Source organism: Lygodium microphyllum, chromosome 23 (assembly GCF_053477565.2).
Source record: "Lygodium microphyllum isolate KBCC chromosome 23, Lygodium_microphyllum_v1.1.10, whole genome shotgun sequence".
Classification (NCBI taxonomy): Eukaryota; Viridiplantae; Streptophyta; class Polypodiopsida; order Schizaeales; family Lygodiaceae; genus Lygodium; species Lygodium microphyllum.
In genome coordinates this window covers 36,916,580-36,930,972 of record NC_141157.1, presented here as the reverse complement: position 1 = coordinate 36,930,972, position 14,393 = coordinate 36,916,580, and the positions used below count along the sequence as shown (strand labels likewise).

Below are 14,393 nucleotides of genomic sequence, written 5' to 3'. Positions count from 1 at the left end.
AACCCATATGAGCTCTGATCGTCTCTCACATGCCCAGAGCTCTCATTAATTCCTCATTGCATACCTGCTTCCTTCATTAATCTGATCATCTGTCACATGATCAGAGCTCTTATTCCTCATCATAATCATCACCTGCTTCCTCTGCAGTATTCATCATTCTTCTGTTATCTAGTCTCTTCAGTCTGCCTCTTATGATCTGTTCAGATCATAAGAGGGTACATGTATTCCAAGTTCTGCTTCCTCTGCATTACTCATCCTTCTTCTGTTATCTACTCTCTTGAGTCTGCCTCTTCTGATCTGAACATATCATAAGAGGGTACATGTATTCCAAGTTCATGATCTGAACCTATTATCATGAGAGGGTTATACATATATTCCAAGTTCACTATTGTTCAGGCGCAGTGCCTCTAGACTGCCTCCCGATTCATCACCATCCGAAGAGAAATCCATCACCAGATTCTGCAGAAGATAACGCGTTGATTGCTTGGAGGGTTGATTCATTACTACCTGAAGATAGTTGGTTGCATGGCGCGTTAATTAATTACTTGGAGCTAGTGATTCATCACTGCTCTAGATGGAGGGTCAATTAATTACTAATTAGAGGTGATTCATCACTGTAGAGGTTTAACAGTAGCTTTGTTTCCAATCAACACTGTTACTACTCTAGAGATGGAGGGGGATGACGAGGAGATTGGGGTTGCTGGAATTAATAAGAATCTGACTCAAATCAGAAGAGGTGATAATCATGATTATGAGTACATTGATTATGAAATCAATCCTGATGAGGTGAGGAGATTGGATAATGTATCCTCACATGCATGGAGGTGCAGCGTGAGATTAGGGAGTAAAAATCCAAGAGATGTACAGCCAGGTTACTTGCAAGAGCAAGTTGACAATCCCTCTTGGCTTGCAAGCTGGGGGTTGACTGTGGTTAATGGGACTGCATCAGGATTAGGTAGAGGATTAAATTCAAGCAGGCAGCCTCAGCATATTGATGAAAATCGGATTGATCAGAATCATACTGAGCAGGATCATACTGATCACTTGCATCATGGCCATGATCATGATCATTTGTCAGGAAATGCAAGCCCATTGCACGCCATTGTATGTGCCATGCCCTCGCCAAGCCGGACGCCGGAGCCACCGCATGTTGACGAGGTGCAGCATGGTAGTACTATACATTTTATTATGTTGCAGTAACTTTTCTCAAAATCTTTTTACTTGATGTAATTCTACTGTGTTACATCACCATGATTCTAATTTTCCTTAATTATTGCTGTAATTCCATTGCTCAGATGACCCTTTTGGTTTCTCTTATTTCATGGGTTACATGTCCATTTGGTTCATTCTCTCTTTGAGGCTAATGCATGTAGTGTTGTGGCTAATACATGCACTACTGTTGCAGTAACTTCCTCAAAATCTGTTTACTTGATGTAATTCTACTGTCTTACACTACCATGATTCTAATTTTCCTTAATTGCTGAAATTACATTGCTCAAATGCTTGGGGAAGTTACTATATGTATATCCTCTGCATCACGTGCGTTCAAGGCCTATTTATAAATATCATTATTTGTGAATTTTTTCTGAATAAAACATAACCCTTTTCTATTCAATCTTGTAAATAACCCCTTTATATTATACCCTTTTGTATGTAAAAAATATATAACAATGATATTTTTTAAATACCTTATTTTGAACCCACGTGATACACACATATATTCATGAGTAACTTACCCGAGCTCAGATAGACCCTTTTGGTTTCTCTTATTCCATGGGTTACATGACCATCTGGTTAATTCTCCCTTTGAGGCTAATGCATGTAGTATTGTGGCTAATACATGCAGTATTGTTGCATGGTTTGTCTTAACCTAATCTGGCATGAGTTATGGCCATTTGTGTTTCTCCTTTTTGTGCCTAATACATACTGTAGTATTATTGCATGGTTTTCCTTAACCTATTTTGGCATGAGTTACTTTACATTTTTGCAGCTTTTTGTGTCCTTTTCAGTTGGAAGCTCAGCCAATGAATGTGGGCCAAATCACCAGCAGAGAGAAGGATCAGAGGACAGCTATGGATCATTGCACCCAGGAGGAGGCAAGATGGGCATGTGCCTAATGGTACTATTAGCTCTTCCCAATAAGCAATGCATAAGATCAACCCAGTGATAGTTTTGAAATTTGAAAAGAACTAATGGGATTTTTCCAATATTGAGCAGAACTAATGGAGATGCACACAATATTTGCTGCAGTTTGTGGATGTCCATTACAAGGTGGTGGAAAAGCAGCTGTGTTACAATAGGATTTATGCAGCCATGAGAGGTGGAGCTGGTACTGGTGCAGGTGATCATGCAAGGCCTAGGGAGAAGCATATACTGCACGGGATAACAGGGTGGGTTGCCCCCGGGGAGATGTTGGCACTGATGGGGCCATCCGGGAGTGGAAAGACAACACTGCTCAACCTTCTCGGGGGCCGCACCCTCGGCGGCAATCCTGTGCACCAGCAGCAGGCATTGAATGGTGACCAGTCCTGCAAGATGACTGGCCTCATCTCCTACAATGGCCTGCCCTACAGCAAATCCTTGAAGAGACGGTATGTGGATGCAATCCTCTATTAATAACAAGGAATTATCATAATGCACCTTCTATGAGTTATTAGAATGATCATGTATATAATAATCTGCATCTTCTGTCTATTAATTACAATGGAAGATCATGCCTCTTATCATAATGCATATTCTATTAGTTAGCAGAATGATCGTGTCTATAATAATCTACATCTTCTGTCTATTAATTACAATGAATGAAAGTGCATTCTCTATATGTCATTAGAATGATCATCTATGTAAGAAATTTAGTTATCAGAATGGCCATCTCTTTAATAATTATCTGCATCTTGCAGTATCAGTAATCACATCTGTATCTTCCATCTGTATCTTCTATCTATTGCTTACAATGGAATCATGGATGATAATGCATTTTCTATGATCAGTTATTAGAATGATAATATCAGTAATCACATCTGTATCTTCTATCTATTACTTACAATGGAATAATGGATGATAATGCATTTTCTATGAGTTGTTAGAATGATAATATCTGCAATAATCTGCAACTTCTTATCGGACCAGCATATACATTACGTGCAGCCCGATGATTATAGGTAATCTTAATTAGCAATCGGAAGATTACACATAAAAATTAGACAAAAAGAGAAGACTAACCATATAAATTAAGTTTATCTGAGGAAGAAAATGGCGCGCATGCAAGAGAGCAGAGTAGTATCGGCGAGCTCAGACGTAGCGACCCACTACCATGTTTTTGCCGATTTTTAATCCCGGCTTATAAAGACAAGGCACCACAGTTAGCTAACTCTGGTCAGGGATAACCAGCGTTACTTAACCCTGGTTATCTCTAACCACAGCTAGTTAACCCAAGTCACCACCGCTGGTTGGGTTAACACACCACACTTGGTTAACACCACATTTGGTTAACCGTGTTATTTAACTCTAGTCAATCACCAAATAACTAGAGTTAGTTAACCCATGTTAACCCAAGTCACCACACTAGTTGGGTTAACTCACTACAATTGGTTAACACCACATTAAGTGAGCTCTTTAACTCAAGTCAATCAATCAATCAATCAATCAATCAATGTAACTAGTCATGGACAAGAGAACTCAATCTTGAACGAGAGAATTCTGTCCAAATACCCAATTTAAGATCAATCGAGCTCCAAAAACCATTTAGTTTAGATTTTGCAATTTGGTTCAATCGCTCTACAGTTCAATATTTTGATTGAATTGCTTACATCCAATCTGTAAAGCTAAAGCCAATACACGAGTTGAGTAATGTATTTTGATCGAATTGCAACATTTTAAAGCTAAAGCTAATAAACTGATTGAATTGGATGTAGTAATTACATTTCATCCATTTGCTTCATTGGATGTTCATTCGAATCATGTCAAGCTTCAAGTTGCACATGTCCCTAAACCTACAAGATGTCACTTTCTCTACACTCTTTCTCCTAAGTTGATAAATATGTGTTTTGCAAAGCTCTAAAGAGTAGGATGGGTCAAAGATTTTTTCGACTACTCACACCTCACATGTAGAGTTAATGTAGTACATGGCATCAACGGTCAATTTTTGAAAATCTTGCCATATACATGCATCCATACGTGCATGCTCGAACTATGTGCGTGTGTGTGCATGTGCATGTTTGAACTTTGTGTGTGTGTGTGTGTGTGTGTGTGAAATAACTAATAATGAGTTAATACAAATGATTTAAAATTAGGCTGGGCTACATTAGTATCTTTCCTTTGAATAACTTGAGAAGTTAGGATGAATCAAGTCTCTCTTTTCCATTTTGTGTTTGAAACATGACTAAAAATGAGCTAAACATTAGGGTGCGCTACATAAATCATTTTTCCTTTGAATAGCTTGAGAAATTAGGATGAATAAGGTATTCCTTTTTGCCACATTATTTTTAAAAGTACTAAGAATTCCTATTGTTAACGTTGTCTCATTGTGAGCTAAATTCTTTTTTGCTTTTTTATTTTCAAAAAGCACTAAGAATTATTTTTCTTCACTCTATGTCTCATCATGAAGATAATTGATCATTTTTTGGCAACTTCGTGTCTTAATTATAAAGTTATTACAATATTTGATCTTCGATAATAAATGATAAAAATTAGGATGGGATTTGTGACGCAAGATGACATGTTATATCCACATCTGACGGTAAAGGAGACGCTTACATATGCGGCATTGTTGAGATTGTCAGCATCATATACACATAAGGAGAAGGAAGAGAGGGCAGAGCAAGTAATTCGACTCATGGGCTTGGAAAGGTATGAAAAATAAAGAATGAGTATCAAGTGATTTAAGCTTGATTATAAAGTGGCTAATTCTCGGATAAGTTAACATTGATTATGAGCCAATGAATACAATTTTTCAATTAAGTGGTTAATTATTTGGATAAATCAACATTAATTATGAGCTAAAGAAACCTATTAATATTAAAATGTCCCATAAATGCAAGGATAGGTGTCGAGACACGATGATTGGAAACACATTTTTTCGTGGCGTCTCAGGAGGGGAGAGGAAGCGAGTGTGTATCGGGCATGAGATCCTTATTAACCCTAGCCTTCTCTTCCTAGACGAGCCCACTTCTGGATTGGACTCCACCACAGCCTTGAGAATTATCCAACACCTACAAAAGCTTGCCCAAGTAAGGCAAAAGTAGAAAATGAAACCTAAAAGCAAAATATGTTAGTAAGGATGCCTACATGATTAGAATAAAGCTTAAAAATGGAAGTTGTTATCATTAAGAATGTTTGATTCTAAGTGATGATTAGTTAGATTGGTTAGATCAAATTAAAATAAAAGCTAAAAGAATGTTGAGATCGTCTAGTATTAAAACCTAACAGTGAACTTGTAGCTCTCAAGGATGCTAAGTTAGAACTTTTCTAATGTTTGGTCATATGTTTAAAATATAAAGCCTTACTATGACTGATTTGCAATCTTCATATGATTAAAAACTAGGGTGGCCACACAACCATCGTGAGCACCATCCACCAACCATCAAGTCGTGTGTTCCATTGCTTCGACAAGCTAATACTACTTGCAGAAGGATACTCAACCTACTTTGGTCGAGTGGTGGATGTCATGTCCCACTTTCAATCTCATTTGGGCTTCAAGCCTACAATCCCCATGAACCCAGCTGACTTTCTCTTGGACCTTTGCAATGGAAATACTACTGACATCTCCCTTCCATCTTCCCTCAAATCTTCCCTCAAAAACAAAGAAGCTGGTGGTCATGTTTTCAGCATAAAAGATGTACTTCAAGTAAGGTTTCCTTCACACATCCTACAATTATCAAAAATAGTGGTGGCATTTTCCGCCTTAGATTGCTTGCCATTGCATGGAAATTTTTCACACATTACGAATGATTATCCTTTTGCATGCAATTCCAATCGTGCCATGATTCTTGCAAGCCCACTAGTTTTTTTATTCACTTCTTGAGTTAGTAGAACAAAAACATGAGCAAAGGTACACTTATATTTTAATTACTTCTTACCATGCAATTCATACAGGTTTTAGTGGAGTACAATGAACGTGAGGTGATTACCAAGGAGAGACTACGAATGTATGAATGTCGTTCACTCTTAGACAAGTGTAATACTTCACTAGAAGATCGGGTTTGGATAACAACTTGGTGGACACAAGTAAAGGTTTTGCTTGAAAGGGGGCTTCGAGAAAGACGACATGATTACCTAAGTTGGCTGAAGGTGACACAAGTCATGGCTATTGCAATCCTTTGTGGTAGCTTGTGGTGGCATTCAAAGAGCACTACATTAGATGATCTTGAGAACCAGGTATTGTGTTTTTTTTGTTTAGTTATTTTTGTGGAGTGACTCAACTTTAACAAATGAGGAGACTTTAGTTACTTGATGTGCAACAACTTTTTAACATTTCATTTTTTACTTTCTCTTTTTGTTACACATCAAATTGCATCACCAATGGATCATCATTTGTGTCAAAAGAACTTGTCGAAGAGCTAATTTAGTTTGTTGGTTCAAGTAAATGTTGCTTCACAATTTACTTAGTTTCTTTGAGTAAATATCTATTCTCTCACTTTTCTATATCTAATAAATAAGTAATTTTTTTAATAGTACACAATATACTTGAGTAGCCTTAGAGTTTAAGAATTATGGAGCACATTTTTAGCCTTGTCCCTCTTGAATTTAGCACATGCTTGTTGTAGCATTATAGTGTGTATGTTTCAAATGAGAGTTAAGGGAAATGCTTATGCTCAAAATCAAACAAGGTGAAAGGAGAGGATTAATGCTCAAAATCGATATTCCTATGACATAAAGAAATCTTGCAACCATATTGACAATCAAAGTTGGGCTACTAATCACTTTTGGGCTTTGTAATTTCAGGTTGGTCTACTCTTCTTTCTTGCATTGTTTTGGAGTTTCTTTCCCCTATTCAATTCCATTTTTACCTTTCCATTAGAGAGAGAATTGCTAGCAAAGGAACGAGCCTCAGACATGTATCGCCTAAGTGCATACTTTGTGGCACGATCAATCTCAGACTTGCCCTTGGACCTCCTCCTTCCCACTTGTTTCATGGCTTTAGTCTACTTCATGGCTACCCTTCGCATGACCATCATAGCTTTCTCATTTACCATGCTCACTATATTTCTCACAATCATTGCCTCACAAGTAAGTCACAATGCCAACTATTTTAAACTATTAATCTCCTCATCTTGAATCTTTAAATCAAATTCAAATCTAAGGTTTTAAAAGACTTGTTATTTAGTTGTGTGGCACCTTTGGCAGGGCATTGGTCTCCTCATAGGTGCAGCCATCACGGACATCAAGAAAGCAGCCACTTTTGGATCTGTGCTTATAATTGCACTTATGCTAGCTGGCGGTTACTTTGTGCATGTGAGTAAATTTTTTATGCCTTATTTTTGAAAAATGTTTGACAAAAATGTGAGGCACAAATTTATTTTATTAATTAATCCTATTATGTTTTGGGCATTCATACTTTACCATCAAAGTGGGCACTATTGTTGAACTATGAACATGCCTAACATTTTTGTATACTATTTGACATATAAGTTTTAGATTATTATTTATTATTGCATCTATTAAAAATATCCCATGGAAGCCTTTCAAGTAGTAGTGCTAGATGAATTTTTTAACAATGAAAAGTTATGTTAGAGAGAAATAAAATTACAATAAACAACTATTTGCATCATGGCCATCCTTCTTAGAGGTTCTAGATAAGATTCATGTGCCTAGACATGATCTTATAGGTAAGATGCTTAGTCCCGTGCAGAGCTACCACCACATCATTCTTAGGTTTGCCAAATTATAGGTCCATAGGGGTTTTCCAACTAGGCATTCTATAATAAAAGAATCAATTTCTAATACTCCATATGAACCTAAAAGTCATACGTCTTATTAAATAACCACCTTCATTATTTCCTCATCAAAACCACATTGATCTCCAAACAAAGACATCATTATATTGATACCATCTTTTAAAAATGCTACCTCGAACCAGCTTTGGAAATTAGTCCAAATGGGTCTAATTGTTGGGTAGGCTTAAAATACAAACAAAACTATTTCTTATTGTCTTTTATAAAGTATGCATTGAGGGGCAAACATCCATTCTTTAATCAATATATCATTGGTAGGTAATTTGAGTATGATCATGTCCCATAAGAACATCTTCAAACAAGGAGAGGAGTGACCTTCCACACCCTTGTGTACATGTGCAAGTAGTGTCTCTTGGAGGTCTCACTTAGGTCCTTTCTAGAGTTGTTGATCCATAATAACTTTCAACCATTATCTTCAAGTACTTGGCTAAGTGCTCCTCCAAGGCAATCCTTGTTGTTGGCCAATCATCTTTTTTTATTTTAGGACCTTCAATATCCAATCCATTTCTTTATTTTATCAATATCATATAGTGCATTTGTGCTTGCTTCCTAAATGACTTGCTAGATCTTAGCCCTTTCATGTGGATAGCTTTAGATAACATGCTATCTTCTAACATGGGAAATAGATGGCATTTAATAGGTGAATGTGCTAGTCCATTTATTTTATTAAAGTGATGGGTTAGTCCTTCTAATCTATGCACCCATCCATTGAGTTTCCTAAAATAAGGTTCTCCAAAATTTAATTATCCCTATGCCACATCAAACTAAGGGATACAAATTGCTAAGTGACTATTGCCAATTAGGCCTTCCCATCTTGCTTGTCAAATAAACATCCCCTTAATACTAACCTAAGTGATCCATTGTTCCATGATTTTGGCCCAAAGCTAGTTAAGGTTAATCCTTTTATAGAGAGAGGCAAGACACAATAGGCTACCTTTGTCCTTCAATTTCCAACATCCTACACTCCAACTCTTTTTTAAGTGATGATCACATCCCAAGACATAGAATGCCAAGTTCACCTACCTTTAGAACCCTAGAGAAATTATCTAAAGGTCCTCTCTATTTTGGTCTAGGCCACAACATCAAAATTGATTAGAGAACGAAGAGGTAATTAATATCAAGGTGAGTATATCCCTAAGGACTATAATCTTTTGTGTAAAGGACAAGGGACTTGCCTCCACATATCTACTTACATAGTAATTTTCTCTTGGAAACTAGTTGAACCTCTATCTTACAGTTACTCCCCCTCCCATCCAGATAATGAAATATTGTAGCATGCATTGTTGCATAACTAAGGAGTAGTGTCTTAGTATTGGACCTACTAATCATGTAGGTCAATAGCTCGGTAAAGTCTTCATAAACCTAGACTAGTGCATCCACATCCCTTTTATCAATTATGACCACACATTTGTTTTCAACTTCAAGGAATTGTGCTATAAATGTGTTATGTTTTGGAATCATGAGTCCTCTACACCTTGCTTTGAATTTCCTATCAAGTTTCCCCCTCAAAAGAGGAATGTTAAATTGAGGTGGAAATTGAGATAGTGGGGGACCCAAAAATACTTCCATTAGAATGCATTGAGTTCATGTAAGTCCACATTTCTACATCTAAAGACTTTGCAAATTGCTTTACATGTTTAAACTCCAACCTCAATCAAAATTTTATGCACATAAAAGCAATCTCTAAAACAAAATGAAATATTAGAGTTATATTTTCAAGGCTCTAAACATTGATGATGATGACTTTCATCTCCAAATTCAATCACAAAGTATGCACATAAGAGAAAATTCAAAGAAACTACAACTTTTTCAAAGAACTATTTTCATGTTGTTCCATAGGTGTCTAATCCTTTTCATTCATTATTATCAAAAGGTCACAATAACTACTAGACTTCTTACCTTCAAAATATTTATGTAAGTTTAATAGAGGTAGCAATAGCCATTCTTATAAAGGTCCTTCAATGTTGATTAAAAAGCCATGCAAAACCAATTTCTAAGGAGATATTGTACTTTCATGTCTTTTACAATATCTTTGTAGAGCTAGCAAATGGCATCCTTAAAGAGAACCATTAGTAGAAATTTTCAAAGCTTGCTTTAGGTCCATATACATAACTTAAGGAGCCACATCTTTGTGAGAATCTTGTAGAGCTAATAAATGGCATCCCTAAAGGAACCATTAGTAGAAATGTCCGAAAGTTGCTCCATGTCCATACACATAGATCAATGACGAATTCAAATTCTAAATTGACTTTCTAATTTACGGTCTTATTAAATATTTTTATAGAGTTAGTAATGTTATTCCTAGAAGCATAGCACATTTCGACTATTATTAGAAAGGTACAAGGCTCCTAACTACTAGGAAAATGCATCCTTCTAACTAGAAAGGTTCAAGGATTACCAAATAGCATGGGAATGCATCTTTTAACAAGGTCCAACTTCACCTTTGCATAACTTATATCTCAAACTTGCACCACTGGTAGAAAGGTCCAAGACTTTGAATTGTGCAAAATTGAAATAAGTTCCAAATTAGTTACATCACCTTTGCTAAATTATCCAAGTCAATTCCATAGCATAGAAGAGTCCATGGGAGAAAGAGCGAAGGGGGGGGGAGAGAGAGAGAGAGAGAGAGAGAGAGAGAGAGAGAGAGAGAGAGAGAGAGAGAGAGAGAGAGAGAGAGAGAGAGAGAGAGAGAGAGAGAGAGAGAGAGAGAGAGAGAGAGAGAGAGAGAGAGTGTGTGTGTGTGTGTGTGTGTGTGTGTGTGTGTGTGTGTCTGCGCGCGCGCACGCGCATGCGCGCGCACATGCAAGTGTGCACTATGCACATTACAAAGCTTTTTTGAGGAAGTTTATGGTCAAGAAAGATTCAGTGCACCCAAAACATGTTAAAATGTTCATATTTTGATGTTTTATTAAAAGATATATTTCTTCAGGAATGCCTTCGTGAAAGAACATTTTATTTGTCTCATTTAATCATAGCATGTCTCCATGCCTTAAAATGATTCATGTGTGCAAGTGCTTTTGAAATGTGTAGCTTTCAACATGATTATATTGTATTTGTGTTTTGCAGCATATACCAAAAGTTGTCATTTGGCTCAAATATCTTTCTTTTCAATCCTATTGCTACAAACTTCTCATCAAGATCCAATATTCTCCATATTACAAGGTCCATAAGTATTGCTCACTAGAAGAATTGAGGCAACAACATGCCCTTACCTCGCCACAATGTAGTATGGCCCTAAATTTACTCAAGGCACTTCATGGCATGCACTTGGTTCTTGGTGCCGAAGAAGTGTTGGCACTACTAGCTATGGCTTTTTTGTCTCGATTGTTGGCATACTTGTTGCTACGACAATTTAGGTTTAGATCAATGTGGAGAACATCAAAAATTGAAACTTTGGCATCAATGGAACAACAAAAGCTCAATTACTAATTAGAATTATCGAGAAAAAAATGCATAAACATGAAAAATGCTCTCTCTCATGACCAACAAAAAGTAAATGTATAGGGCATGAATTCAGTCCTTTAGGGAATGAAAATGATACATCTCCAAACATCTTTTACGAAGAACAAAGCAACAAGGTGGTATGATAGCCTTCAAAGTAAGCTGAAAATCGAACCTTTTCATTTGATTACAAACACCTTACCTCCTTTTTAAGGAAAAAGAAGTTTACATATGCTATTCATTTGCTAACATTCTAAAACTACAATGATCTTACAACCCTTTTCAAAATTGTATGGCATGGAATGTTGAAGTGTCCATGAATGGTCTCTTTTAGCTTGTTTGCGAAATCAAATAAAAGATTATGTTAGTAAAAGCTTGAACACCCTTTTTCAAGATGCAATATCTTCTTTTGCATATGAATGTAAAATTTTACTCTATCCTAATAACTATGCAAAGAAAAAAAGGAATACATCCTAGCAACATGTGCTATGATCTTAAATGTTAATGCTGTTCTATACAAATTAATGTATCTTTAACAAATAGGATCTATAAAATATACCCAAAATGGAACACATTCTTAGAATATGCTTTGATAGTAAAGTCAAGAAACCCCTAAAGAATTTCTCTAGTGCAAAAAATACTAAAACATGCTAGCAACTTGTGCAATGATAAACGAACATTAATATTCGGTGAGATCTATAAATTTTGATATGTTTTCAATAGTACGATTTGTGTTAGTACTAAGTATCCCAAAACAAAACACATCCTAAAAATGTTCTCTTAAATACTAAATCTAAATACCAAATTATTCCTATTAGGGAATCTTTCCAATCATAATAGCCAATGTTACCATTCATATGTGTTCCCTTCAATCTATTATGGTTTTGTATAAGTAACAATCTTATGGTGTAAATTTGAGATAATGATAATAACAAATATACATGGTCTATATAACAAATACTTGGAGTTATGTATCCAAACTCCCTAGTAATTTTCAATTTGTTAGTTCGGTATTAGAAGAAACGAGATTGTGTTCATGATGTTCTTGAAAGTTTGATGGATCATTCTATTGCCAATAATTGCAACCTTTTGAATGAATTGGTTGGAAATCATTTCTTAAAAATTCAAATATGATCAATATGGAAGAGACAATGAGATTAATTTAAAGAGATTTTGTGGAAATGGCTTTTTAGACATTTAAGTGAGATCTGCAATATGGTAGACAACCATGATCTTTGAAGTCATGTTTATTACCATAAAGTTATATTTCAAAAAAAGAGCTCTTGATGTTAGGTCCAAAATCCTTATGTAGCTCAATTTGATCCTCTTTTACAAGAATTTCAACATCGATGCATTAAATTAAGCTTGATGTTAAGTGTAGACCTATCTAGGAAAAGGCCTATTGATCTCTTTCCTTTGAATGAAGATATCTTTCCTTTCAATTTGAGACACTTATTTCTTGTACATTTTTTATCATTAAATTCCATACTTTCCTATGCATAAGCAATAAAGTGATATAGGTGGACCAACTGTTAAACATTTGACTTTTGAACTTTTTGAAAGAGATGTATTATTGATTGTGTATGGAACTAATAGGTCTCTCTCTTTAAAACATGATAAAAAGTGAATTGGCTAGAGAAAAACTCATTAGAAAAAATAGAACACAATTTCCATTTCTACTAAAGATGCATATGCTCATATATTTGATTATAAAGGGTTTTATTGCAACTAGAAATCTATCTAAAATTGTTGATCACATAAATGCTAAATGTCAACGTAGCTTTTTGGATTATTCTTCTTATTTGATAGTATTCTTTTGCGAATTTAAAGTATTCCTTCATTTTTCTCCAACTTCCTCCTTATGCTTGCAATTATTGGGTTGAGATGGGTTTGTCAATAGTCTCAAAGCTCTAATAGAAAACCTCAAAGAAGATGAGACAAAAATAATGATTGGATCTCCTTGTAATGGCATATCCCTTAAGAAGTTCAATTGTTTAATTAAGAGATATATCCAAATCCAAATCCTAACAGAACTCATAACTTTGAAGAGCTAAGTTTAGTAGCCTTCACAAGTTAATTCTATTTTCTAGTTAATGTATTGTGCTTTAAGCATAACAGATGGGACATTTCGACTCATTCAAGATCTTCCCTTCTCTTCTGTTTTTGGGCTACCTCTTGTACAATAGATTCATCCTCTAGCTTCAAACCATCTATGCTCTCTTCTCTCAACCTCATGAAAGCAAAAGGAAAGAAAGACTCAAGATTTTTTGTTAGACTCACAAAGACTCGAGTCTCTCGTTGTAGCCTACTACTGAAAAAGAGCTTGACAGCTTCATGATTCGTATGTGGCTCTTCTTGTGCTCCACCAACTTATACCAAACCACAACCAATTCACTTGTCTCCAAGTCGCCACAAAGTAGATGAATAATAGAAATAATGAGAGGATGCTTTTCCCTCTCGGTTCCTCCTCAGTGTCTCCCTCAAGAATAAAAATTTCCATTTATTTTTACACATTATATATAGAATTTATTAGATATGTGTCCTTAGCCCTTGGCTTATCTCCCTCAAGTGTGGATATATGACTTTGACTCTTTAGTGAGGATGAATGACTTGCCTACAAATCCCCCACAAATCTACACATTGTGTGGGTCTTATGCACATACATGTTTAGAAAATTAAAAAGTAAAAAATTTTAACTTCAATAGATATTACATTATGCACGAGAGAAAGCTTGGCTCTCACCCTTTAACAAATACATTGTAGCAAGATAAAATAAATCTAGCTATTAATTTGAATGTTTTTCTTCTAGTACTTGATATTTTTAGTATCTTCTAGAATATTTACAGCCTTCATATAGGTATCCTTTTAAGACATAACTAGCTTTGGTAGCTTCATATAGGTATCCTTTTAAGACATAACTAGCTTTGGCAGCTTCATATAGGTATCCTTTTAAGACATAACTAGATTTACAGCCTTCATATAGGTATCCTTTTAAGACAT

At 35.7% G+C, this 14,393-nt stretch overlaps 1 protein-coding gene across 4 annotated transcripts in view; it reads left to right on the top strand.

Annotated features, from left to right (window-relative positions):
* The window catches only part of LOC148016070 (ABC transporter G family member 27-like), an 11,861-nt gene extending 67 nt beyond the window's left edge, over nt 1-11,794 (top strand). The window contains exons 1-10 of one of the 4 annotated variants that reach the window (XR_015688189.1): nt 1-1,168; nt 2,010-2,119; nt 2,251-2,591; nt 4,693-4,848; nt 5,045-5,228; nt 5,543-5,845; nt 6,094-6,375; nt 6,943-7,227; nt 7,325-7,452; nt 11,019-11,158. The exon at nt 1-1,168 is cut by the window's left edge and continues 66 nt beyond it. Coding sequence is in view for 2 of the 4 variants with exons in the window: in XM_087664776.1 (XP_087520902.1) it covers nt 670-1,168; nt 2,010-2,119; nt 2,251-2,591; nt 4,693-4,848; nt 5,045-5,228; nt 5,543-5,845; nt 6,094-6,375; nt 6,943-7,227; nt 7,345-7,452; nt 11,019-11,381 (2,631 nt within the window). In the remaining 2 variants the exon portion in view is untranslated. Of the gene's footprint in view, nt 1,169-2,009; nt 2,120-2,250; nt 2,592-4,692; nt 4,849-5,044; nt 5,229-5,542; nt 5,846-6,093; nt 6,376-6,827; nt 7,228-7,324; nt 7,453-11,018 lie in introns of those variants that run through there. The other 3 variants (XM_087664776.1, XR_015688190.1, XM_087664777.1) reach the window with 3 other exon arrangements.
* The last annotated feature ends 2,599 nt before the right edge of the window (nt 11,795-14,393 follow it).